The 27,486-nt window shown below is 44.3% G+C and overlaps 1 protein-coding gene and 1 pseudogene across 1 annotated transcript in view; one reads left to right on the forward strand and one right to left on the reverse strand.

Annotated features, from left to right (window-relative positions):
• Window positions 1–13,554: 13,554 nt before the first annotated feature.
• On the reverse strand, window positions 13,555–14,207 carry LOC105873247 (ubiquitin-conjugating enzyme E2 D4 pseudogene; annotated as a pseudogene).
• A 10,265-nt stretch (window positions 14,208–24,472) lies between these two features.
• The window catches only part of TMEM178B (transmembrane protein 178B), a 365,013-nt gene continuing 361,999 nt past the window's right edge, over window positions 24,473–27,486 (forward strand). The window contains exon 1 of the mRNA XM_012768027.3: window positions 24,473–26,923. Coding sequence (XP_012623481.1) covers window positions 26,542–26,923 — 382 coding nt within the window. The 5' untranslated portion in view covers window positions 24,473–26,541. The remainder of the gene's footprint in view (window positions 26,924–27,486) is intronic.

Raw genomic sequence — 27,486 nt, forward strand, 5'->3', positions numbered from 1 at the left:
ATTTTCAAACACAGAAAGACCACAGACACTAAAGACGTTTGGGGAGGTTTTTCTGGGGCAGCCAAGGAGCAGCTACACTCTGCTGCAGTTCCTGGCACACTTGCCTTTGCCAGGGCCCTGGAACTTTCTCTCGCTCTCCAGACAGAGAGAGTTTGATGTTGAAACTGCACCTGGTTAGGATCCAGCACTCATATAGGGAAGCTACAGGTCCCTTCAGTTTTATCTAAAACACCCATAGGCAACATTTGCTGTATTGATCACCCATTATGCATTTTGCCTTTCTTCTGGGTCAGGACACCCTAGATTTCCTTTGGAGAACCATTTATTTCTCCACGACTCCACCCATGCAGATTGGGTGGGGGGCGGGGGAAGGGGAGGGTCCTTTCTTTCTCCAGAGGCAGCACCTATGACCAAGGCCTGACTAGGAAGGAGGTGCAGGAGACCCCTTGATCGAATCACTGGGAATCCAGGGACTTACGCAGGAGGCAGTGAGAGAAGGGCTCTCTTCTTTGCTCAGCCATAGCTAAGAGTCGCCAGGTGAGTGATAGCGAAGCCAACAGAATGAGGGCAGAGGTGGGAGGTGGAAAGAAACTGAGTGCTGATGACATCATTTAGGCTCCTCGATCAAATCAGGCCTGAAAATCATCCCAACACTTTTCAATAACAAGCCAAAACCTGTTGCCTGCAATTTGGGTTGAGTTTTTGTCAACTTGCAACAGGAATTCTTAAGTGATACTGCATCTAACAATCAGACTATGGACCTTTGTTTTATCAGTGGTAGCTTGTGTCTCATTTTAAAAAATTTATTTATTTTTTAAAAATCTTTTAAAATATGTCTCCTTTTAAAAATATATATAATAAAGATTTGTGATTTTTGAGAACTTCCAGAGACCTTCATGAATCCCTAATTATTTGTTACCATTGTAGCATATAATTCTTTCCTAAATGCAGCAATGCACATATGAGAGTGGACACGCCCATGGCAACAAGTCAAGGACAAAAATGCTACAGTGGGATTTGGATCCTGGGATCGTGCACCTGATGATTGGGGCAGAGGATTATCAAAATTAATGTTTTAGCAAAATTTTTTATTACTACATGTTATAGGCTTTAGGATAAAGAGTAGACTAACCCTTGAAAGTTAAATCCCCAATGGCAAGGGTTAACTATATTTCCTTACTGTGTGAATTTGTCTAACTGCAATTTATTTCCTTTTTCTATCATTTCATCAAGTCAGATTTTCTTTCATAAGCCTTCATATCTAAGATCCATACTCCTGAGTGAAGTTTGGGTCTGCATATATTTGGTAGCCAATAAAGTAAAATGAAAGTATTAGAAATGTTCTTGTTTATTTTAAGACAAAATTTTAATCTTTCCCTAAAGCCCATAGTTTATTGACCTTTACATTTTAGATTTTCTGTATTAATTGACACAGGAAAAGCAGAGACATTTAAATGAGTTTCACTTTAAGAAAAGCTGGTATTTGAGAAGTTAAGAGTTATGAAATGGCTATTTGAGAGAATGACTATTTGCATTTAAAATTATTTTTGAGTTTAAACAAAGCTTCCTTTATGCTTTCTATTAATATTCACCTTAGTGAGTAGACTGTTTGACTTCATGTGTAAAATTTTCCTTAGAATTCTAGGATTTCAGAGCAAGAAGAGTATTTGAAGATAATTTTACATTTGTGGAAGCCAAGGAAAGAGACAAGTTAAATATTTTGTCAATTAGTGGTTGGGTGATGGTAGTTGGTGGATTGGTAATAGGTAGATTATGTTGCTTTTCCTGAATATGTGCTCCCTTCCCTGTGAGGATTACACAGCCCTGCCCGCTGCCCGTGCCTGGAGGGGCTTCCTTGTAGGTGGAGAATATGACCCCATCATACTTTCAGATCTGGCCATGCCACTGGGTTGGGCCAATGGAAGAGATGGTGTGCCAGTTCTGAGCAGCAGCTGAGTCAGGATGAATTCTGTCTTTTCTTCAACCATTAGTAACTACTGAATCAGGAATTTCATCTGGCATTTAGTAGTTGGTGGTGGCAAAAGTTGACTCACTGGGTCAGTTCTGTGGCACTGAAGCTGAGCCTTGAATTGTTTTTTTGTTTTTTGGGTTTTTTTAGATTTTTAAATTTTATTTTATTTTAACGTATTATGGGGGTACAAGTGTTAAGGTTACTTATATTGCCCATGCTCCCCCCTCCCCCCTCGAGTAAGAGCTTCAAGCGTGTCCATCCCCCAAACATTGCACTTCTTACTCACTCATTGTGGTTGTATATACTCGTCCCTTCCTCCCCCCTCCCACTCTCCCGACACCCGATAAATATTATTCCTATATGTCCACTTAGGTGTTGATCCGTTAATACCAATTAGCTATCCATTAATACCAATACCAATTTGAGTACATGTGGTGCTGGTTTTTCCATTCTTGAGATACTTCACTTAGTAGACTGGGTCCCAGCTGTATCCAGGAATATACAAGAGGTACTATGTCACTGTTGTTTCTTAAAGCTGAGTAGTACTCCATGGTATACATATACCGCATTTTATTAATCCACTCATGAATTGATGGGCACTTGGGTTGTTTCCATAGCTTTGCAATTGTGAATTTTGCTGCTGTAAACATTTGAGTGCAGGTGTCTTTTTCATAAAGTGACTTTTGATTTTTTGGGTAGATGCCCAGTAGTGGAATTGCTGGATCAAATGGTAGATCTACTTGTATCGCTTTAAGGTACCTCCATATTGCTTTCCACAGAGGAGGTTGAACTGGTTTGCAGTCCCACCAGCAGTGTAGGAGTGTTCCTCTCTCTCTGCATCCATGCCAGTGTTTGTTGTTTGGGGACTTTTTGATAAAGGCCATTCTCACTGGAGTTTAGTGATACCTCATTGTGGTTTTGATTTGCATTTCCCTGATGATTAGAGATGTTGAACATTTTTTCATATGTTTGTTGGCCATTATTCTGTCTTCTTTTGAGAAGTTTCTATTCATGTCCTTTGCCCATTTTTTGATAGGGTTGTTTGATTTTTTTCTTGCTGATTTTCCTGAGTTCTAAATAGATTCTAGTTATCAGCCCTTTATCAGATGTGTAGCTTGCAAAAATTTTCTCCCATTCTGTGGGTTGTCTGTTTGCTCTCTTGACAGTTTCTTTGGCTGTGCAGAAGCTTTTTGATTTCATTAGGTCACATTTTTTAAATTTTGTTGATGTTGTGATTGCATTTGGAGTCTTCTTCATAAATTCTTTGCCTATACCAATGTCCTTGCAGGTTAGATGTGTTTCTTGAAGGCAGCAGATACTTGGCTTGTGTTTTTTTTATCCATTCGGCCCAGCTATGTCTTGAGTGGAGAGTTCAAGCCATTCACATTTATTGAGATAACTGATAGGTGGGGAAGATTTCTGTTCATTATGTTGGGTTGAACTTTGTTGCTTTGTTTTCTCTCTTCAGCCATTGTAGTGTCTGGGCTTTGATCTTTAACTTTGAGTACATTCGTGAGTGTTTATTGTGCTGATCCATGGGTAACACTGTTTTGAGTACTTCTTGAAGGGCTGGTCTTGTCTTGGTGAATTCCCTCAGTCTTTGCTTATCTGAGAATGTCTTGATTTCTCCTTCATATACAAAACTTAGTTTTGCAGAAAATAAGATTCTAGGCTGGGCATTGTTCTGTTTCAGAAGAGTGAGAATGGGGGTCCAGTCTCTCCTTGCTTGTAAAGTTTCAATAGAGAAGTCTGGTGTTAATTGAATTGTCTTTCTCTTGTACGTTACTTGCTTTTTTCATCTTACAGCTCTTAGAGGGCCTCTTTAGTTGATATTTTGGTCAGTCTGATGACTGCATGTCGTGACGTCTTCCTATTTGCATTGAATCTCCCAGGGGTCCTCTGAGCTTCTTGAACTTGTATATAGAGATTTTGAGCAAGGCCTAGGAAATTTTCCTCTATGATATCTTCAAATAGCTTGTCCAACCCTTGAGTGTTGTCTTCTTCCCCTTATGGCAACCCTATGACCCTCACATTAGGTTTCTTCACATAATCTCATATCTCTTGTAGGCTTTGCTCTTTTCTCTTGTTTCTCTGCTCTATCTATGTGACTGATTTATTTAATTGGAGGGTGTTATCTTCAATCTATGAGATTCTTCTGTTTGATCTACCCTGTTCTTGAGGCTTTCCACTGAATTTTGTAGTTCCCTGAATTGATTCTTCATTTCCAGGAGTTTGGTTAAACTTTTCTTCATTGTATTGATTTCTTTAGTGAACTTTTGTTCTAGGTCCTGGAGGCTTTTTGTGGTTTCTTTGTGTTGGTTATTGAGTTGTTCTTGCAGGTTGTGAATTTTCTTATGAAACACATTCGGAATTCCTCTTCTGTCATTTTGGTTGCCTGATTTTGGTTGGTGTCCATTTCTAAGGGGTTTGTGTTCCTCTTTGAGGGTGTGTTTTCCGTTTGGTTCCTCATATTTCCGGAGTTCCTTCGCTGATTTCTTCCCATGTCGATCAGTTGTTGCTTCTTTCCTTTAGGTTTTCATTTGGGTATTCACATGCCTTGTTTAGTTTCTGAGCTGGTAGGTGGTGTCTGTAGGTGAGGTTCGACCACTCCCTGTATATGAGTCAGTAGGTGTTGTGAAGAGGGTGTGCAGGGTGTCCTCCTTGTCAGTAGGTGGCGCTTGCTTGGAGGAACAGGCTACGCTGTTGTTTTTGTGACCTGTGACCAGCTCTTGTTCCTCTGGAGAGTCACTCTAGTGCCTCAGGTGGTCAGTGGGGCCCTGGGACTTCCAGGTGTGTCCTTTTCTCCCTCTCAGTGAGGGCTGGTCTGGGAGTGAGTCTGGGCGGAGCTGGGTTGGGTAAGCCTGCCCTCAGGCACCACCAATGCCATAAGCAGGGTTCAAAGTTCTGTTTTCTGCTTCTGGGAAAAGCTGTCAGGGAGGGGCTGGAATGGCCCCGCTCAGTCAGAGAGTCTGCGTGTGGGGTGGGGCTGTCTGAGACCCGCAGTCTGGAGCGGGCCTCGCTTCTTTCCATCCTCCCCAACTCCGAGGCTACTCCTGGGTCTCTGCCAGCAGGCCAGACCTCACGCCGCGGGGCCTCCCTTGGCTGTGATGCCAGCCGGGAGGTTCCCTGTGCAGGATCGCTGCCTGGGCTGGGTGCATGGCCTTTTGGGAGGAGGGTAGCCCTTTAGGATGCTGATCTGCCTCTGAAGGCACACAAACCTCAGTAGGCTGTTCACGTATATCCCTTCTGTATCCTGGGCAATGCGAGACCTGGGTGCATGGGATCTGGTCTGCAGGTCTGACCTCTGGGCCCCAGAGTTCAAACTATATCCCCACCAGGGAGAGGAGTGCCAGTCACAATTCACCCACAGGGAGCCCAAGCTGGGTCTATGTCTCTCAGCCTCAGGGTCTGCCCCATTCTCCTGGGATCACCGGGCCAGCATCTCCTGGCAGGGCTGGTGGGTAAGGAGCTCTTGGTCTGAGTTCCCCTCAGTCAGCTGTAGGGCCCCAAAAGGGAAGGTCCCGTTCCCTGGAGGTGCCTCCAGCTGGTGGCTATACTGTCTCTCTCTCGGCAGCCACGGGTAGGGTGGGGGGAGGGGAGAATGAGGCAGTATGGTGCCTGCCACGCAGCTCGGGTCTGTGCACAGGGAAGTGCTCTGCGGGAGTTGGGAGCCTGGTGCCACGTCCGCTACAGGCTTACTGTTCACTGGCAGTAGCTATCTCTGGGCTGGTGTCCGCAGGTCTTTCCACCCGCTGGGGCGCCCACCAGTAGTCCGAGATGCAAGGGAGGGGAAAGTTAATCTCTCTACCTATCTTGCCGCTGGTCTCCAGGCTGCTCTGGAGGTCTCAACTTCTAGTTCTCCTCTGCAAACTCTTCCCGTGGAGTCTCTCGTGGTCTCAGGTACCCCTCCTTCTGACCCTCATCCAATGTATGCTTGTCTTCTTGCTTCTTTCTTCTAATTTCTGCTAGAGACACTCTGGTCTTTTCTGCAGAGACACTCTGGTGGTATTTCTCATCCGCCATCTTGATTCGGATCCAGCCTTGAATTGTTGCTCCAGCTCTCCAAATGATTCTATGAATTATTAATATTCTTTAATAAATCCCTTTTCCACTTGAACTAATTAATGATTCTATTTTTTTAAAAAATTAAGACATATACTGTCTACTCTATAGACACATTTTCAGAAACATTTTTCTTTATGATGAAGTTCACCTGCATGCTTTCTGATGAAATGGGAAACAGGCATATTTGACATTATATATAGTGTTTTTAACACTTTATGTGATTTTTATCCCAGTGATCAAGTTGACCTAGATTAAAAAATATTTTACTCAGGATAGGTGAGGATATGAGGGAACAAGAACTCTCATATTCTTTTATAGGAATGGAAATTTCTATAAATATTTTTGTATGAAATTTATTAGTACAGTTTTAAGCAGCCTTTAGTATCCTGCATACCATTTATTTCATCCATCAACTCTATAATTAAAACTTGTGTTAAGTACAATTCAAGGATATATGTGATGACACAGAAAAAGGATGTTCATAGTAGTGTTATTTATGATAATATTTATGAAGAAAGTTATTTATAATACTATTTATAAAGAAAACTTGGAACTTAATGTCCGAAGAACTATAGGACAATAACGAAAGATGCAACATATGCAAAATAGGAATACCAGAAGGAAAAGAAAAAGGGAAAAAATAGAAAAATATTTGAAGTCTCAATGACTGAGAACTTTCCAAAATTAATGACAAACATCAAATCACAGATTTAGGAAGCTCAGAAAACACCAAGCAGGATAAATATAAAAATATATAAATATGATATGTAGGCATATCTTATTCAAGCTGCGGAAAGTCAAAGAGAAAAGACTTCCGATTGACTCATTGTCATAATCCACACATGGTCACTGCATGTCGTATGAGTTGATTTCCTCTTGGCGTTGGTTGGTGGGCCATTGTGAATATTCTAGTCACAATCTTACCATGTCTCCTTTACTTCTGACTCTGAGAAATCACCTTCCTTTCTACTGTCGCCTAGTTCTGTGGTCTGTGGCAGATCCACAGTGCAAAGAGAGTGGGATTTGGATTCAGCTATGTCTAGATTTAAATCTCCACCCCATTGCTCACTAACAGTGGTCTAGCTACTCTTTGAGTGACTCTCTTGGTCTGATAAATGAGGATGATACTGGTTCATAGAACTGTTGTGACAAAGCAGGTCACCAACAGATGGGAGCTGAATGCTCACTGCTCTTCCTCCACCTTGCCCCCTCAGTTATCCGAATTGCTTTAAGGGGTTCTGGTTTTTTCTGCAGGACCCTCCTTGTGCTGGGCCAGAATCTTGCTTTCTGTCCATGACTCCTGCTTTCTCTCTGACCTGTGGTGGGTGTTTTGGGTCCCATTATTTTGCTTCTTGATTCTGTTCCTGCAACTCCACTCATTCTGGGGTGGCGACTGACCCTTTCCACTGCCCCTGCTTGGCTCAGATTTGATCTCTACTTGTCAGGTCCCTCCACAGCCAGTCTTGTAGCCTTGGCAAGGTCATTACAAGTCTTGCACCATACCTGTGCTTCTGTACACCACGTGCCAATCAGACTGAAACATAATGATCCTGCTGAGGGAGGAGGTGGCCTTTACCTCACAAATGTCATAAAAGGCTGGCAAATTTAAAGCAATGAGCAGAGAACCCTGGGAAAACCATGATTTTTTTCTCCTGAAAAGACTCTTCACTGTCAAAAAGAGTAAGGCAAAAATATACAGTTCAAAGCACTTAGAAGCAGAATTATCTCTAAGGAGAGTACTTTTAATTTTGCATGTCAATGGCTCTTTTATAGATTTTGTGCTTTTGAATGAATTTGTTCAGTAGGAATTTAGGGAAGCCTAGCTACATGGAGAATTAATTATATATATATATAAAACATTTGAATATGAGTATCTTTATTATTTTAATATGGCTATTATTTTCAGAAAGCAATACATGTTCATTATAGAAAGTCTAGAAAATACAAAAACCTTTAAAGAGAAAATAACTCAGAAATAATCCTTAGCATTTTAACATATTGCCTTGTCATTTATTTTTCTTTACAAAATTGGGATCATATTTCATCCACAATTTTATATCCTACTTTTTGCACTTATCAGTATCTGTTGAGTGTTTTACTACGTCCTTAAATATACCTCCAACACATTATTTTTAATGACTGCTTATCAATGCATGGAGTGACTGTATTATGATTTATTCAGCCAACCCCTTTTGTTGGGCATTTCTGAATCCTATTACAAACAATACTTCAGTGTACATATCTGAACCTCCATTTTTGAGTACGTATCCAGATATACCCTTAAAATAGATTCCTTTTCAGCGCTTCACACTTCCCAGGTCCTCTGGCTGCTCCTGGAGCTCTGGCTGCTCTTTGTTTTGCTACCATCAAGCTCGACTACAGTGGTGCTAAATGACCAAAGATGCCTTGGGTGGAGAATTCTCTCTGGCAGGACAGTTTTATTGCCTTCTGGGCTGGGGTCCTCCCCTGCGATTTTAGCTGCTTGGCACATGGGGGATGGTAAATGTGACAAAGGCAGCTTTGCTGGCTTGTTATGAATGAGCTGCTTTCTGCGCCTGTGCCAGGAATCGCAGGCTGTGGCCGTGTGAGCAGCCTGTAATGCAATGCCCTAGGCTGTGCCTCCGGGGCTGGCACGGGCCTTTGTTGACAAGTGATTCCCTTTCCAGAGTGGGGGCCTCCTGGTAAGGCCAGCATCTGCAGAAAGTGCTAGAGGAATGGCAATCCCCACACCCAGGGTTCTGCTTGATATGAATGGCTCCCACTGGCAAGCTGGGGTCTAGAGTTGGCTGGGTGAGCACTGGGGATGCTGTGGCGAGCCAGGGTGTGTTTGTGGGTGTGCGTGAACGTGTGTGAGAGAGCGTAGGTAAATATGCAATTCCCTCTTTTCTGAGATGATTCCCTTTTATCTATTCTGAGATGATTTCTCTTTGTTACGGCGAACTGGGCTGGTGGGTTTGGTTTTTGGCAAGGGCCCTCTGGCTGGCTTGCAGATGGACACCTTCTCAATGTGTCCTCACGTGGCCTTTCGTCTGTGCTCATTTGGCAAGAGAGAGGAAGAGAAAGAGAGAGAGGTCCCTTCCTCTTCTTATAAGGCTACCAATCCTATGGAATTAGAGCCCCACATTTATGACCTCATTTAACCTTAGTTACCTCCCAAAGACCCTTTCTCCAAATACAATCCCCCTGGGAAGTAGGGTGTCAACATACAAATTTTGGTGGGACACAAACATTCAATCCATAATACCCTTACATCTTGCTCTATTTTTTTCCTATAGCATTCATCATCTTTTAAAATACTAGGTGAATTATTTATTATTATTATTTTAATTTTAAACTATTTCTACTTTAAACTTTTTCTTAATTTTTTTCTTTCTTCTTTTTAGCATCTTTTGTAGCAACTTAGATGGAATATTTATTAAATTGGTTATTATTTGTGTCCTACTACTAGATATAAGCTCCATGAGGGCAGGGACCTTTGTATGTTAATCGCTGATGTCTCCCAAGAACCTAGAAGTGTGGCTGCACATAGCAAGTGTAGAATGAAGGAATAAGGTCAGCAACCATGGCTGTTGAGGTGAGGAAAAAAATAAAAAGAGAGAAAGGGAGAGAATGAACTGCTGGTAATGCATAGAAACCCCAGGAAATACTGAATATCTCGGAAGGGAGATTGAGAGTGACCTGCCCCAGAACTGTTAATACCTTGTCCAGCAATGTATGGATACTTCATTTGATTGGGCACGATGTGGGGAATTCCTCCACACTGGTTCAAGCTTGTATCTCTTTGAGTTGCCATAAGGGCAGTGGTGTCTGCTTAGGCTACGATAACAAAATACCGTAGACCAGCTTAAATGACAAAAATTATCTTACAGTTCTAGAGTCTGGAAGTCTGAGATCAGGGTGCTAGAATGGTTGGTTTCTGGTGAGGGCTCTCTTACTGGCTTCTAGACAGCCACCTTCCATGACGGCCCTACCCTCATGACCTCATCTAAACCTAATTATCTCCAAAGGACTCATCTCCAAATACCATCACATTGGGCATTAGGGCTTCAATGTATGTATTTTGGGGGGACACAATTCAGTCCATAGCAGATGGTATAGCAGGAGATCAATGATCCTCAGGATCCAGGCTCATGGGATGTCACAGTTGGGAGTAGAACAGGACGCTGTTCACATAGACCACGACTCCTCAGCCCACAAGTCAATGCTTGGAATGCTGGGGCATTGCAAAGGCCAAGTGGCATCACGGATACTCACATCGGCCAAAGCCTGTCTGGGAGGCTGCTGTACTAATCACTCTACCAGATCCTGTGGAATGCTAGTCATTAACAGGTCTAATTTCACATACATCATGTTCTTCACAATTTTAAATGAATGATTAGATTGGATTCCCTTATTCTTTTTGTTTATAAAAGATACTGGGGCTGCTAGGGAGGGGTGAAATATAGGGCCTAAGAAGTGGGTATCATACTATTTAAAATATTGTGGCTTAAAAATAAAGAGTGTGTGTGTGTGTGTGTGTGTGTGTATATGTGTGTGTGTGTGTGTGTGTGTATTTTGAGACAGGGTCTTGCTCTGTTGCCTGGGCTAAAGTGCAGTGGCATCATCACAGTTCACTGCAACCTCAAATTCCTGGGCTCGAGTGATCCTCCTACCACAGCCTCTCAAGTGGCTAGGACTATAGGCATATGCCATGATCCCCAGTTAATTTTTCTATTTTTTGTAGAGACAGGGTCCCGCTATGTTGTTCAGGCTGGTCTCAAACTCCTACCATCAAGTGATCCTGTTGCCTCGACCTCCCAAAGTGCTAGGATTACAGGTGTGAGCCACCATGCCTAGCCTTAAAATATATTTTAGTACTTATGGGAGAGAAATTATCCCTTAATAATATCTTAGCTATGCTCATGAATCTTTTCAGATGAACGTTAGAATTATTTACTCAAGTTCCAAATTAAACAAACTAAGATTTCAATTAGAACAGTATTAAACCTATACATGATTTTGTAATGCATCGACATTTTTACAGTATTGGGTTGTTTCATTCAGGAATGTGGTAAGTTTCTACATTCCTTTTATGTCATTTATGTCTCTCAGTAAAGTTTTGTTGTTTTCTTCATATCCTCCCCTCTCTTTGTAACTGTTCTTAAGTGTATTATAGTTTGTGTTATTATCATGAAGGAAAGAGGTTTCGAAACCGGTATATTTTCTAACAATGGCTTGCTATTGTATTGGAAAATATTGATATTTGTGTATTTTTCTTATATAAAGCCATATTACTGAACTCTCCTGTTAGTGCTAATTATTTTTTAGTTTATTCTTTGAGTTTTCAGTCAGTTATCCATTTATAATAACAGTTTTGCATACTCCTTTCCAACGATTATGACTCTTGTTTCTGTTTCTTGCCCTATTCTTGACCTTTAATATACTAAATAGTGATGGTAAAGAGAGCGTGTTTGTCTTGGTCCTGATTTTATGGGAATGTGTCTACAGTTGCATTGTGCAGTAGTCCTCCCTGGCCTGTTTGCCTTCAGATTTACTTCTCGTCTTTCCCTGCCTTGCTGTACTGCAGGGCACCAAAATCTGCAGGCTGCATGTCCCCAGGCTCCTGAGTCAGCTGGCTCTGGCTGAGTGCAGCCTTGGGAGGTTGTGGCAAGAGATTGGTGAACAGTAGAAAGCCAGGGTGTTTCCCCCGTTGTTCTCTGCCACAGGTAGTAACTCCAGCAGCAGCTGCATCCAATTCCCAGCTCCAGCTCTGGCCAGACAGGTGTCTCCGTGGGTCCAGCTTCCACTACGTGAGCCTGGTCTCTGGTCTCAGGACATACTTACTGCCTCCTTTTTTGTTTCTTCAGCTAGGCTGCTCTTAGTCCCCAGCAAGAGGGCCCCTGCTCTTGACCCCATTTTAGACGGCCCTGCATATTACAAACACACACAAATAACTAACTGTATTGAAAAACTCATGGTTGTCTTTATGTTTTGGGCTTCTGCATCAGAGCTGGCACGGCACAGCCTGTGACCGTGTTAACCAGCCTCTTCTGGTTAACACAGAACAGGACTCCTGGAAATGCCTGGAGACACCTCTTGCCCTGTGTTCTCAAAAGACAACTGCATCTGAATGCCGTCCAGTTTGGTGGGTTGCACTGCTGCTGATGCTTTGGGGATAGATACTACTTTGGAGCGCTGAGAGGATCTGAGGGTAGAAGCACTTAGATATAAGACAAGACAAAACAATTAACTTGGTGATCCCTTCTTCCAGACGGCATGCATGCAATGGATTTCTTAATAAGGAAGTGTCACTTCCTAGAAGGGATGAGCATCCATTTTCTTTCTTCCCTTTGTGTTCCAATTCACAGTTCTGGAGTTATCTGAATTAGGATAGCATTTTGTTACAGTTATATTAATACATAGTTACTGAAGAATGTTTAGCAGTAATAAGCAATTCATGTTGCTCTTAACTATATGTCTAGACCTAATCTGAATGTTGGCCTAAAATCCAGAAACATGCTAATACCATGTATGGCACACAGTTTGAATGTCTTACTAGAGAGATGTGGTCTCAACTTGAACCAATAGTCATAAAATTCTTTGGAGACATTAAAAGGTTACAGGTATTTATGATATATCTTGAATCTATCCACTGATGAAACACATTTAAATTTGAACTTATAACTACTTTAAGACACATGATGAAAATGCTGACTAAAAAATGCTGCTAAAGCCATTAAATTTAATTTATAAACGATATAAGATGTGCTAGGAGAGTTAACTAAAACAATAGATGATGCTCAAATACAGAGCAAAATGTCTTTGGTGGGAAAGGAAATTAAATTTTTTTTTATGAGTGAATTGCATTTTTATTTACGTTGGGGAGAGTCTCTCTCCCTCGTGTTCTAGTCTGTGAATGGCTCACATTTGGACTTGGTGTAGGCTCCTAGTGGGAGGAGAAGGGGATGGTGAAAAACCTCATCACACAGAAAAGCACAGCCCTAAATCTCTTCAGGTTTCATAATTTTGCTTTTGCTTCTAAAAACAGTCATCTCTCATGGGGTGTTATGGGCTTTATATCCTGACATTTTCCACTTGCTGCTTCTTGGTGTGACAGGAGACATGCCAGCATGTGGCACTGTCGAGGAAGGCTGGTGGAAGCTGTAGGGTGAGGCCTCCACTTCCCAGTGACACTGTGCTCAATTCCCAGGAGCTTCCATGGTGAGTGAGCTGATTCCTTGGCATGTGGTTCTGTGGCAGACAGGCTGTGACAAGAGCCCACTCTACCCTGGACACCTGGGATGGCACTGAGTTTTAAAAGGCAAAGGGCACGTGGTGAGGGCCCAGGCCGAGGCCCCCATGTGACGCCATGGTAGGCAGCGGCACCGTTTGAGGCTGGGCAGGGGAGGCGTGCAAGCCTCAGCCCGCCCAGGAGGCAAATTCCAGTGTAACCAAGAAGGCTGCTGCAGAACAAAACAACAATGGCTGCTGATTTGGCATCAAGGACATGACATTTTCAAAGCCACCATGGCTGAGGATGGTACCAACATGCTGCAGCTGGAGAAAGTGGGTGATCAATGTTTGAAGAACAGATGACGTTCTGCCAGTGGCTCAGCCAACAGCTCAGAGTTTCATGGGAAGACATCTCTGCCCGGCTAGCTTCTCTTGGACAATGTCTCCTGTAAAACCTCCGAGGCACTTACATAGCATATTTCTGTGTCCACTCTCTTGCTAGTCTGTTGTACTTCTCTTTGTCAGCCTTGTAGATATGGGCTATCTCTGGCACCAGAGGGTCATTAGGGTTGGGGTCACAGAGTAGGGAACAGATGGACAAGAGAACTTTTGGTACGGTCAGTGCTGGAGACCACTGAGACTGCAGGATATCGAGGCAGATGCTGCCATTACTGTTGATATTGGGGTGATAAATTTTGGTCGTGAAAGCAACCTTTGGGGGCTTAAAAGGGTAATCCATAGGAAAGTGGATGGTCAGGAAGAAAACACCTCCTTGGTAAGGACTGTCATTTGGGCCCATGATAGTGGCCTGCCAGTGGAACAATCATTACCCACGGGTCCCGCAGAACACTGGGCAGGAGGATCCCTCTGCAAGTCGCTTAATTCCTTCTGGATCCGCTTCAGCGCCATCCGACCCCCACTGCCGGGGACCGGGACAGCCCAGCCAGGGCTGCCTGAGGCGGCCCGGTCAGGAAATTAATTTTGGATTTGTGACATCTACCATTCTTTGATATGAACTATTGCTCGCTATTAACAATGTAAACAAAATAGATAGGAGGTCCCAAAAAAGAGTCTTCCTTGTAAGGTTTCTAACTTAGCTTCCTTCCTTTTGAGGAATTTTTACACATAAGCCAAATAAAATTCAAAGGATTAACTTGAAACAAAATAATGTAAACAAAATCAGATCTAAGTTTGGCAATTTCTCACTTAAAGGAATGCAAAAATGATATTTTTAAATGTTAAAGAAAATGGTTTTTCTAAATAGAAACAAACTGCATGTGAAATCAAAGTGATATTCCAATAAAATATAAGGAAATTAGAACAAGGATATGAAAATGCTTTCATGACTTTAAAAGAGAAGATTCATTATCCCAAAGTAATGTCTATAGAAAGTATTTTCCAGTCATTATATATCAAGATATGCTCTTGATTGTAGAGGGATTTGAACAAATTAAGCAATGTACTTGGATTTTTGGTTTTCTTTATCCTAACATTGCAACATTTGAAAGAAGAACTTAAGAAATATTGTATGTATCTAGATATTACCTTAAGAGATGGTAAAAATCCTGATATATATAATGATTTATATGATAAAAATAAAATATAGTATTTTTCTACACTAACAACTTTTCATAGTGATTGTTGTAATGTTTGAACACAAGTGAAATTCCAAAATGGATATTGCTTTAAGAATTTTGCAAACACTTCCAATGAAAGTGTTATTGCTTCAGTAAAGTGAAATTTCTCCAAATTGAAATTAATTTTAAAAACTATCTGAAAACTATGATGAATCAAAAGCAGTTGTCAAAAACATTTCACATTATCATTAATAGAATATGTTATGTGAAAATCTTGATTATAACAATAGAATTAATGATTTTTATGAAATAAACATCAAGAAAAAGAAGTCTTATGAAATATGTATCATAAGTTATGAATTATGAATGCCCTTATTTTATTACTCATTTGAACATTGCTGGTTCATCAACACATAAGCAATGATAATTAATTTGGTTGCAATTTTGCCAACTTTTATTCACACGAGAAACATAACTTTATACATATTTCAAAATGTTGTCATCATAAAGGTATTTGTAAGATAGAAGGATAGAACATAGTTTTATGTAACAATTTGTCATTTGACTTATAACTTGTAAACATTTATACCTACAGTATATGGGCCTTTATTTGTATGTTTGTCCTAGGATCTTTGAACGCTAGGGCTAAGCCTGCCATCAGCCCAGGGTGTTATTAACTTATTGTTGCCTGCTTAGCTTCTTGGTCCTTCCATTACCCTTTTATTTTGCACAATTAAGTAAATACATGTATATTTTCTTATGCCCCCTTCTTTTCTGAATGAAAAGTAGAGTTATGGTTGAATACTGTCTCCCCCAACAGATATGTTGAAGCCCTAATTTCCAGTAACTCAGAATAGGATCTTATTTAAAAATAGCATCATTATAGATATAATTATTAAATAGTTAAGATGAGGTCATATTGGAGTAGGATAGGACCCTAGTCTAATATGACTGGTATCCTAATAAGAAGAGGGAAATCTGGAGACAGAGATATACAGAGGGAAGATGATGTGAAGACATGTAAGAGAAGACTGTCATGTCACAACACAGGCAAAAATTGGAGAGAAGCATCTATAAGCCAAGGAATATCTAGGATTGCCAGCAAACTCTGGATGCCCTTGAGGCAAGGAAGCTTTCTCCATTATAGGTTTCAGAGAGGCCGTGGTCCTGTCAATACTTTTTTTCTTTTTATTTTAATATAGTGGGCATAAGTTGAATTCCATCACATGTGTATATTGTATAGTGGTGGAGTCTGGGCTTTTGGTGTACCTGTCACCCAAACAGTGTACATTGTACCTCATAGGTAATTTTTCATCCTTCACCTCCTCCTACTTTTCTTTGTTTTGAGTCTCCAATGTCCATTATTATAGTACTCTGTGTGCTCTTGTGTAGCCATAGTTTAATTCCCACTTATGAGTGAGAACATGTGGCATTTATTTTTCTGACCTAAGTTACATCACTGAGGATGATGGCCTCCAGTTCCATCCAAGTTGCTGTAAAAGACATTACTTCATTCTTTTTTTTATCACTGAGTAGTACTCCATGGTGTGTGTACTCCAAGCACATTTTCTTTATCCACTTATTGGTTTTGATGGACACTTAGGTTGGTTGCAAAGATACTTGATATAATTTTGATTTTTTAAGAATTTTTTAAGACTTGTTTTGTGTCTAATGCGATTTATCTTGGAGAATGTCCCATATGTTGATAAAAGAATATATTCTGTAACTGTTGGGTGGAATGTTCTGTAAAGTCTGGTAAGTCCATTTAGTCTAATGTCCAATTTAATTCCAATGTTTCTTTGTTGATTTTCTGTCTCAATGATCTGTGTAGTGCTGTGAGTGGGGTGTTGAAGTACCCACTATTTTTGTGTTGCTGTCTATCACTTTCTTTAGGTTTAATAATGTTTGTTTTGTGAATCTGGGTGCTCTGATATTGGGTGTGAATACATTTAGGATCATTATATCCTCTTTCAGAATAGATCCCTCAATCATTATGTTATATAATGACCTTTGTCTTTTTAAAAATTATTTTTGATTAAAAGTCTGTTTTATCTGATGTAAATATAGCTACTTCTGATCACTTTTGGTTTCTGTTTTAGTGGAATATCCTTTTCTATCCCTTTTCTTTCAGTCTATATGTGTCTTTATGGGTAAAATGAGTTTCTTGTGAGCAGCATATAATTGCATTATGCTTTTTAAAAAAAATACATTCTGCCAATCCATATCTTTTAAGTGGAGCATTTAATACATTTATATTCAAGGTTAATCTCGAGATGCAAGGCTTTGTTCTTGTCATATTGTTAACTAATTTCTAGTAGTTTTATAAATTCTTTGTTTTATAAATTCTTTTTCTCTGTCTTTTTGTCTTTGTGGTTTGCTGAACTTCTGTCATGTTGCCATTTAATTCCTTTCTCTTCCTCATTTGTATGATTGTTTTATTAGACTTTGAGTTTTATATTTTTGTGTGTTTTTGTGATGATGAATGTTGACCTTGAGCCAGGCTGGAGTGCCTGGCATGATTATAACTCACTGCAGCCTCTCACTCCTGGGCAATTCTCCCACTTTACTCTCCCAAGTAGCTACCACTACAGGTGTGTGCCACTATGCCCAGCTAATTTTTAAAAAAATTTTTGTAATGATGGGGTCTCACCATGTTACCCAGGCTAGTCTCAAACTCCTGGCCTCAAGTGATCCTCTTGCCTCGGGCTCTCATAATACTTGGATTAGAAGCATGAGCCGCAACACCCAGTCCTGTCTTGCTAATTTAAAAATTCTTCCTTTTGCTTTGACTTTAGTCACTCTGATTATAATATACTGTGGTGAAGTCCTTTTTGCAATATATTTGCAGGGGATTGTTGGGCCTCTGTATCTGAATGTGTAATTCTCTTGCTAATCCTGGGATATTTTCATCAATTATTTCTTATATAGATTTTCTGAACATTTTGACTCTCTTCCCCACTGGAATGCTGATAATTTGTGAGTTTGGTCACTTTAGGTAGTCCCAGACAGCTCAAAGACTTTGCTTCTTCTTTTAAATTCTTTTTTCCTTGTGTTTGTCTGACTGGATTATTTTAAAAGACCTGTCTTAAAATTCTGAGATCTTTCTTCTACTTGAGTTACTCTATTCTTGAAGCTTCTGAATGTGTTTTGTACTTCCTTCAATGAACTTTTCAGTTCCAGAATTTCTGCTTTTTTTTTTTTTTTTAATATATCTCCTCAGTAAATTTCTCATTCATATCTTGAATTGATTTTCTGATTTCTTTATATTGGCTTTCAGATTTCTTCTGCATCTCATCAAGCTTTTTTATTTGGGATTCTTTACTTGGCATTATGAGGAATTCTCTTTGTTGTGGTCCTTTGGTGGTATCATGTTTCCTTGATTTCTTATGTTTCCTGTGGTCTTCCACTGATATCTGCACATATATTAGTTGCTTGTTTCAATTTCTGAAATTACTTTTGAAAGGGAGAATTTTTTCCTGAAGTTTTATATATGTTGGGTACCTGCAGTGGTATGATTTTAGTATAATTTCTTAGGCAGTACACAGGGTCAGTGATATCTATGTTTTCTTGGTGTCTTAGTTGAGGCCATTGCTGGGGACTTGAATACCACCTGAGCCAGTCTTCTAGTCCTTGTAGTAGCAGTAGTGAGCTGAGTATGTCTGATTTAAGGCCCCAGAGCAGGTTATGCTGGCAGTAGTGTTAATGTGTCCTGTGGGGGCAATTCTTGGGCTTTCTGAAGTTAGTTGCTCTGAAGTTAGTAGTTGGAATAGAGGGCCACGTGTGCAGGTGGGTTCTCAGTCCCCTGAGCACATCTCAGGCCCCTGGTGTGATGTGGAAGGTGGCAGTAGCTGTGGTAGAGCCACCCACTAGGACCCAAGTAGTCCTTGTTGGTGCTATTGGTAGCTGCAATGGGATTGGGCAGACTAGTCCCCAGTCCCACATCTGCTTGTAATGGGGTGGTAGGTATTGTCCTAAGTGTGCTTCGGAGGGCTTTGTCTCCCCTGTCCCTCCCCAGGCTGGGTGGGGCTATAGCTGCATCAGTCTGAACTCAGCCCAGGGGTAGGACACTGCCTGGTTTTAAACTCCCCAAATTGCACCTTGGATCTGTGGCCAGAAAGGGTAGGGCCTTTGTAAGCCAGGCTGCATTGGCAGGAAATGCAGGTTGGAGTATGGTTTACTCACTCAGTCTCACAGCAGCCAGTGGCAGGATGATAGGCATTGTCCTAGATGTGTGTTAGAAAGCCTGGATTCCCAGTCTCTCATAGCTGGATGGAAGCTACAGCTGTGTTAGCTCAAATTCAGCCCAATGGTGGGGGCACAGCCCAGTGTTAAACTCTCCAAATGGTGTCTTGGGCCTGCAACCGGAAAGGCTGGGGTTCCACTCGGGCAAGCAGTATGGGCCAGAAACTGTGGAAAATGCTGTCTGCTCACATGAAAATGCTGTCTCAACAGCAGCCCACAGCAGGGCAGTGGGGACCATCCCAGGGCATGTGGGAGCGCATGGCTCTTCTATCCATCCTCAGAGCCATGCAGTGGCTGCAGGTGCACCCATAGTTCCCTGGTATCTAGGCTCTCAGAACAGAATCCAGCTCAAGCTGCTCTTGGTTCAGGTGCCTGGGGGATTCCACGCGGGCTCCCTTTATGGGGCAACATCACTGTTTATTCTCCAAGCATTATGTTAGTCCTGAGACTTGTGTGGGTTGGGGGATTCTCTTGTAGCCAAGACCGTGAAAGCTAGTCTGGGAGTGTGGCGCCCTGGGGGCCTCTTTCTTACAGTTTCCCTGCATCCAGGAGCTTCTCCCAGCTCTTAGCCTGTCCCCAGCCAGGCAAGTTGCCCTGAACCCTCTCTTTACCCATTTTTGGTGCTTCCTGTCACTTCCCTGGAGAATTCTAGCATTTTCTCCTAGACTCTCTGTGCAAAATGTGAGAATCTGCTTACTATTCTGGTTCCTTTCTGTGGAGGAGGCACATACTACCTATGTCTAGCTGGCCACCTTGATCCTATCTTTAACACCTTGATTTTGGACTGCTGGCCTCTAGAACTGTGAGGCAATACATTTCTGATGTTTTAAGATACCTAGTATGTGGCACTTTGTTAGAGAAGCCCTAGGAAATGAATATGGCGGATAGCATACTAAAGACATTCCTTACTTTTGTGTTTCTACAGCTAGATACCTAGCAATATATCTGCTGGGTCATAAGAAACATGTCTTTTTCATCTTAACGGCTACTCTAAATTGCCCTCCCAAGTGGCTCTATCAGTTCATACTCCTACCAGAAGTGCATGAGAGCATGGCCAATGTTTGACATTGACAGACATGCGCATTTTTTCCTCATCTGATGGGTAAAAGCAGTATTTTTTATAAATCTGTATTCCCTAGATTAGTAGTGAGATTATGTTTTTTTCATATGTTAATTTTCAATTTGAATTTCTTCTGTAATTTGTCTTTTTAAAAACTTTGCCCATTTTTCTGTTGTGTTGTTTTATTCCTAGTAGTTTGAAACATTTCTTTATGCAGAAGATGATCTTATTCATTTTAAACTATTTCTAGTTTAGGAAGAGCTTTTAAATATCAAGAATGTTTGTTGGGTTTAATTGGTTGTCTTTTTAGCTTCTAGTGAGATAATCAAATGATATTTATTTGACCTATTGATATAAGGCACCTGTAATTGTAAGGACCTTAAAAAGCAGAGCAGTTACATATTTTATGGGCAAGAGGAATGGTGCCAATGTGGAGCTTTCAAAACATGTTTAGAGGGTATGTCTAAGAGAGTGAGGAGGTCATTTTTAGAAAATAGGTCATCTTTAGAAAAGCCTTGTGCAGGGTCTTGTAGGGGTGTAAGGCATGTGAGCTTTACTGTACAGGCAATGAAACTATTACAGAATTTTGAGTAAAGGATAACTATAGAATTTAAGAAGATTAATGTGGTGGTAAGGTGGAGAAAGCAAAAAATAAAAGCATGGAGAGGACTTAGATGCCCAGGGATGAGATGAAAAGAGCTTTTTGCTATAATGACACTAACAAGGAAGAAGAGAAGGAAGGTCATCAAACACACCAGTATGACTCTCTGAAGGTCTTTGTAAGGACAGAAAGGTACCTGTTCAGACATAAATACTAGCATGTCATAGACTTGGGGAACTGTGTCAGGAGGGCTTAAGCTCAAAATAACTTTTGGGTAACAAATAATGTCCAAACTGCAAAATTAATTGTTAAAGTAGAAATAAGAACATGCGGGGGGCCTTTTCTCTGGACATATGGTGTCATAGTGATATAGATTGAAAAGAGAAAGCACACCTTATCCACTTTTATTTTGCTTTCAATTGACAGTATCCAGGAGAGGGATTTTCACAATGAAGGCAGGGTGTGGGGTAGAACAAATATGGTAACTGAGGACAGTTCAGAATGGGTGAAGAAATTGTAGGAAAGCATCTATCTGCTCTAGATGAACTGTATTCCAGGAAACTGAGAGACTGTCAATGATGTCTCAACCTTTGTTGGTGACCTTAGAGAAAGCTTACAAAATATGAATGTTGTTTTAAAAAGAGTGGTGGTGTGAGCAAATGGAATTCCAAATTTCAAAGATGTAGATTCACAAACTGTAAATCAATGATCTTAATGCCATTTTGGGGCATGCTTCTAGGATAGCATAACAAGGGGATGGCTTATGGGGTCCCATAAGAGGAGGTGAGGATCATTAGAACTCTATAGAGGTCATGTAAAAACAAGACAGACTGACCAAATTTTCTTCTTCATAGGTTTACATGACTGTCAGATGAAGGAGGTATTACCTAAATGGAGCACTAACAATCAGGAGGTATCAGAAACCAGAGAAAAGCAAGCACAAGGAAAGAATGAACAAGGTATATTTAGCCTGGAAGAAACGAGGCTTAGGGAAAAAATGATGGCTGATGTCAAGTGCAAGAAGGATCATTAAATGGAAGATTAATCAGGCATCATTTGTGGGCCTCTAGAAGGCAAAAGCAAAGGCCAGTGGGTAGAAGTTATGGAGACCTAGGATAAGGCTCAGTATAAGGAAGAACTGTCTAACTACTCACACTATTCAGTAGTGGAGTGGGCTGCTTGTAGACAGAGTGATTTCTTGATCACTTCAAGTGTGCAAGCAGAAGCTTTTTGGGAAATGTTCTAGGAGAGATTCATGCATTTTGGTGTGGCTGACTCTAAATTGCCTTCTGATTTTGAGATTCTATGATCCTGGGAGAGTGCTGGTGAGAATGGGAAGGAATAGGTTGGAAACACAGAGACTGTGATGATCTAGCTAACAGAGTGGAAGGAATTGGAAGGAGAGAGAGGAAGAAAGCTAGATCAGTCAGTTGAAAAAAAGGTAGTCATGTAGTCATATAGTCTGGAGGAAGAATCTACCATCTGAGCCCTGAGGACCAGGATCCTCCCACAATAGTATAGGGATGCCCAAGGTAATTGCACTTCAGAGGATGCCTCGAATCAATGTCTCTTTAGGATATTTGGGATTTCATCAAAGACAAAAAATTCAAAATAGAATTTTAATGATGTTCAGAAAAGAGGAGGGAAGGGTACCATTTGGATCCCTTCCCTAAGAAGGGCCAGGATCACAAAACTGCTAAGGACCATGAAGGCAGTGGGTAAGGTACATCCTAGGAGGCAGGCCTAAGAGAAAAAGTTAAAAAGCAAGAGCACAAAAGAGGTGGAATAATAGGAGAGGGAGGAAAGATGAGGACAAAATAAACAGGTACATTTATTGCGAACAGGCAACTTCCTAGACTGCTAAAGTTCTTAGGAACACCTTCTTCAGCTAGTTCTAAGAAGAGATGAGAGTTGGAAACCAGTGTTACAGCCCAGCCAGGTTCATTGCCTGCTGCTGAAGAGGAAGCCAATATAGAGACAGCAAATGTGACAGCAGAGAAAGAGTTTAACATTGCCGGCACCATACAAGGAGATGGGAGGAAGTTCTCAAATCCATCTCTCTGAAAATTTGGGAGAAAGAGTTTTTAAAGATAGTTTGGTGGGCAAAAGTCTAGGCAGTTGGGTCTGCTAATTGGCTGAGTTCCGGGGAGAACTAAAGGGGTGTAGAAATTGTCTTCTTTGCTGAGTTGATTCTTCCGTGGGTGTTGCAATACCAGTTGAATCAGTTCCTGGGTATAGGCCACTGGTCTGCGTGGGTCAGCTCTTCCACCGGAATGCAGGGCCTGGAAGATATCTCAAAAACTAGCTTTAGGTTTCACAAAGGTGATGTTATCTACGGAAGAAAGCTAAGAATCTTTATGACCATTAGCTATACCGACTCCTGAGTAACAGGCAATTATAGGAAAGCAAACTAGGGAACAATGGCTGGTTATATATGTATTTCCCCAACCACAGTTCCCACCTTGTGGCGCTCTATTAATTTAATAAAGGGCGGTTCCACCAGGAGATGGAGGCTCCAATGTTAGCTGTGTGCCTCGACTTCCTGAGTGACCTTGTAGATGTCATTTCACCGCTCTGCTTCCTCCCTATTGTCAAATGCAAGCACCCTGTTAGACTGACAGTGCACTAGGTTTTATGGAAGAAAATGGCTTCAGAAATGTAAGACTTCTGCACGTGTGTGAAGTATTTGTGCTTGTTTCCCTATTTTCAAGGTTGTGGGGTGGGCGAACTGGTAAAGAGGCGAGTAGAAAGCAAGGTGAGAAGACGCTGTGCTTCTCACAAGGTCGCTTGGCTCTGCTTCGACATCCTAGGGAACCCAGAGGGTGGGGATCTGGCCAAGAACACCTGCCTGGTGCCTCTCAACCAGCCAGGCACCCAAGATCCAGCAGGCAACCCAGGCTATACTGTCCCTTCAGCAAATCCCATTGCAGGATCCAGGGACCAAAAGCGAGGCACGCCCCTCCCCCACTAGATGGCACTGAAACGCCTTGTTCGCGATTTTCAAAATGCAGGAAGGAGAAAAAAATGACAAAAAGAATATGGTGGAGGTGCGCCGATTTTGGCCCACAAGCCCGGTTGTGCAAAGCAGGGTGCCGGACTGTCTCCTTTCCCCCAGGGCAGCTCTTGACCCGGCAGTGTGGGACCTCAACTTTGGAGTGAGGGTGAAAATGCGGGATGAGCATTAAAGTGAAAACCCCAGTGTCTGGAGCCGGGAGGGAGGCTCCCAGCCCTTGCGGCGCTGTCTCACGTGAGCGAAGCAGGGGGCCTGGGGATGGCAGGGGGCCTGGGGATGGCCTGGGGCCCACCTGCTCGGGGTCTGGGGTCCCGCACGATCTCCCAGAGCCCCCGCAGGGCCTGAAGCCAGCGGCCACCCACATGAAGACAAATCCACTCATAGGTTTTCTGTGACCCCACCTTCCTTTTCAAAGCACGAGTCCTCGAGTGTTTTCAAAATCTCTACTAACCGACCTCCCCCCCCCCCAACTAAAATTCTCTTCTTCTAGTCTTGAATGGATACGCCAAATCTCTTCTTTCTTTTCCTGCGGAGCAGGGAGGGCAGGGGAGGTGGGTGTGTGTCGGGGTGCGGGTGCGTGGCGCTGGCTTGGGACTAGACCAGGGCTGGCCGTGACAACCTAGCGGCCGCTCGCAGCCAGCCCCGGCGGGCGGAGGCTCCCGTAGCTAGCAAGGCAGCGACTGTGGCTTCCTGGGGAAAACAAAGATCAAACGTAACCCGACACCAGCGACGGAAACCAGGGACGCAGGGAGCTCGGTCAGCCCCTCTGAAGGCCAACTCCGCAATAAGCAGTCTTTCCTTTAAAGAGCTGTGGTGGATTTGAGGGGGATTTCCATGGCTGAAAAGAGAGAAATAGGAGATGTAGGCAACATCCCTAAATTTATAATAATGCATGTAAACATGCTACATACCACATATATGTATATGTGCATAAATATGTATGTGGTAGGGCACATGCCTATCTAGACACCATTGACTTGCCTGGTCAAAGAATAAGGCTTAGACATTTCGTGCCTGGGAAATGGTGCAGTTTATCTTTAAGGAGGCTAGAAAAATAAGAGATGAGGCTCACGTTGCACAGATGACATCACTAGCTTTTGGCTGCGCGCTCCGTGTTCTCGTCTGTGGGCTTTAGCCAAGGCTGCAGCGCCCGGCGCCCAAGCACAGAGCGCGGCAGCGGCTTCCTCCGGCGCCCGCAACCGGGCGATGTGATTTTTGGAGCCCCCCGGGCGCAGCCTGGGCTCTTGCTCCTCCCGGGCACAGGCTGAGCCTGCGAGGCCTCCGAGCCGCAGCGGCTAGAGGAGCAGGCAGGGAGGGGAAGCCGAGCGACCCAGCCTCCCTCCCCCACCCTCGCCCATTCACCTCGGCGACCACCGCGCGTCAAGAGCCGGATCGTGGGACGCCGAGGCCGGGACGGGATTCTCTGCACGCTGCCGCGAGCCGGCATCTCGGCGGCGGGGTTGGCTGCGAAGAAAATGGTGCAATCTGAAAGCGGCTGAGCCCAGCTAGGCAGAGCAGACGGGGTGCCAGAGTGCCAGGGGCTCAGGTGCAGGAGAAGGGGACGGACCCTATCAGGGGTTTTTCTCCGTGCCTGCAGCATTTTCTTTGCACCTGGGCAGCACGCTCCCGGGGCTAGCTGGAGCCAGATGAAGTGAGGCGGAGGCGTCGCGAGAGGCAGGTCTGGAGGCGGCCGGGTGGACACTCCAGGCAGAAGACGGCGCTGGGGAGAGCGGCATGACGCCCCGGGGGCTGGCTGCAGGGCCGGCCTCGCGCCGCGACGGCGCGACCTGTCCATGGTGTTGAAGGCGCCGCGCGCCGAGCTCCGAGCGCCCTGCGCCGTGCGCTCTGCCCGGTGCGCCCTTTTCAGCTCAGCCCGCCCCTCGCGCCCGCCAGGTGCCGCCCAGTCTCCGCAAACCCTGGGCCAGGACTCGTCCGGTAACACCGCCAGGGTAACCGCGCCGTCGGCCCAAGGGGCCTCCTGAATGGCGAGGCCAGGAGCAGGCGACCAGGGAGCTCGCGGGGAAAGGTCGGCCGAGACAGTGCGTCCGCGGGGAGTCCACCTCTGAGCGCAGCACGCGGGCCGGAAGGAGCAAGGGACCTGCTGGTGACCAGAGGACGGAGATTTTTAAAAGACCCGGCCCAGAGAAGAACATTTCTGGGCGCGCGCCCCGGGTCTTCGCTTGTAGACCGGAAGGGGGAGAGTCCCTGAGCGGGAGACCCAGGCGGGACTCAGGGCAGCCGGCCCTGGCACCTGGAGGCTGCTTTTGCCGGCCGGCCGCGTCCTGCGGTCCAGCAGCTCCTCCTGACTACCCAGCCCCATCTCCCCCAGAAAGCCAGGCGAGTCGCTCCTGTCACCACCCTGCACAAAGAAGCCCCCGCAAGCCCCACCGCAGTCGAGGACACTTGGCATTTAGTTTCCGGCCCGAGGGCAGCGGCGCCCAAGCCGGACTGCGCGCCGGGGCGGCGGGTTCGGAGCAGTAGCTTCCTGCGGGGCGGGGAGGGGGCGGGAGGCGGTCGTGTTGGGTTCGCCGCCGCCGGAGGCTGCAGCTGCCCTAGAGGATGCCCAGGAGCCCGCGGGAGCCTCTCCGGATCAGAACTTTTTAGGCTGCCCGCCCCCATCCCCGCAGTCCCCGGGCCGCGCACCGGTAGGCGGGGGCCGTGGGGGCGCCGCCGCGCGAGTCCCTCTCGTGTCCCCCCTCCCCACCCCCAGCTCGGCCGCCTGCCGCTTTGTTCCGGGCGCGCCGAGGGAAGGCGAGGCTGCGGCGGATCATGCCCATGGTGTAGCCGCCAAGCGGAGGCATGGCTGCCGGAAGGTTACTGCTCTACACGGGCCTGTCGCTAGCGCTCTGCGCCCTCGGCATGCTGGCCGTGGCCATCTGCTCGGACCACTGGTACGAGACGGACGCCAGGAAGCACAGGGACAGGTGCAAGGCCTTCAACACCCGCCGGATCGACCCGGGCTTCATTTACAACAATAACAACAACTTGCCGCTCCGGGCGAGCCGCTCGCGCCTGGACCGCTGGGAGGGCAAACTCCTCCGGGCCCGGAATCGCCGGCAGCTGTTTGCCATGAGCCCTGCGGACGAGTGCAGCCGGCAGTACAACTCCACCAACATGGGCCTCTGGAGGAAGTGCCACCGGCAGGGCTTCGACCCCGAGATCGCCGCCCTCATTCGGAAAGGTAAGCGCCAGGAGCGAGGCGTGGCGCTGCGGAGAGCCCGGCGCCTCTAGGCCCCGCCGCCCCTCGCCTCCCTTCCCCTGGCCACAGGCTGTCAGATCTCCTGGTTCCGAGCGGTCCAGTTCTCCAGGCCTGCCTAAGCCTGGAAGTGGCCAGAACTTGCCTTCCAATAGCTGATAATGAAGCGTGGTGGAGGCTTCACTCTTTCCTCTGCCTCTTGCCTTGCGCTTGTCTGTCGGGATTCGAGTGGAATCGCATGGTGTGGGGTTTTATTCCGGGGCAGTGCTTCATCAGCCTCTAAGGAGGGGAATCTATAACATGGTTTTCTTGCTCCTAAAGGAAGCTCTTCAAGAGCGATCTGTGTGTGTGTGTGGGGGGGGGCAGGGTAGATAGGCTCCTAATTTTAATCTTTGTTGAACTGATCAATCAAGAGAGATTGGGAGGAACATCTCACAGTGAAGGCCTTATTCACACCAGAACCGGTTGCTGAGTGCTGTGCTATACCAGGCATGGTGCAGGCATTGGTCCTATAAACATCAGTCAATCATAGGCCCTATAGCAGCTCA

The sequence above is a fragment of the Microcebus murinus genome, chromosome 9, assembly GCF_040939455.1.
Source record: "Microcebus murinus isolate Inina chromosome 9, M.murinus_Inina_mat1.0, whole genome shotgun sequence".
Lineage (NCBI taxonomy): Eukaryota > Metazoa > Chordata > Mammalia > Primates > Cheirogaleidae > Microcebus > Microcebus murinus.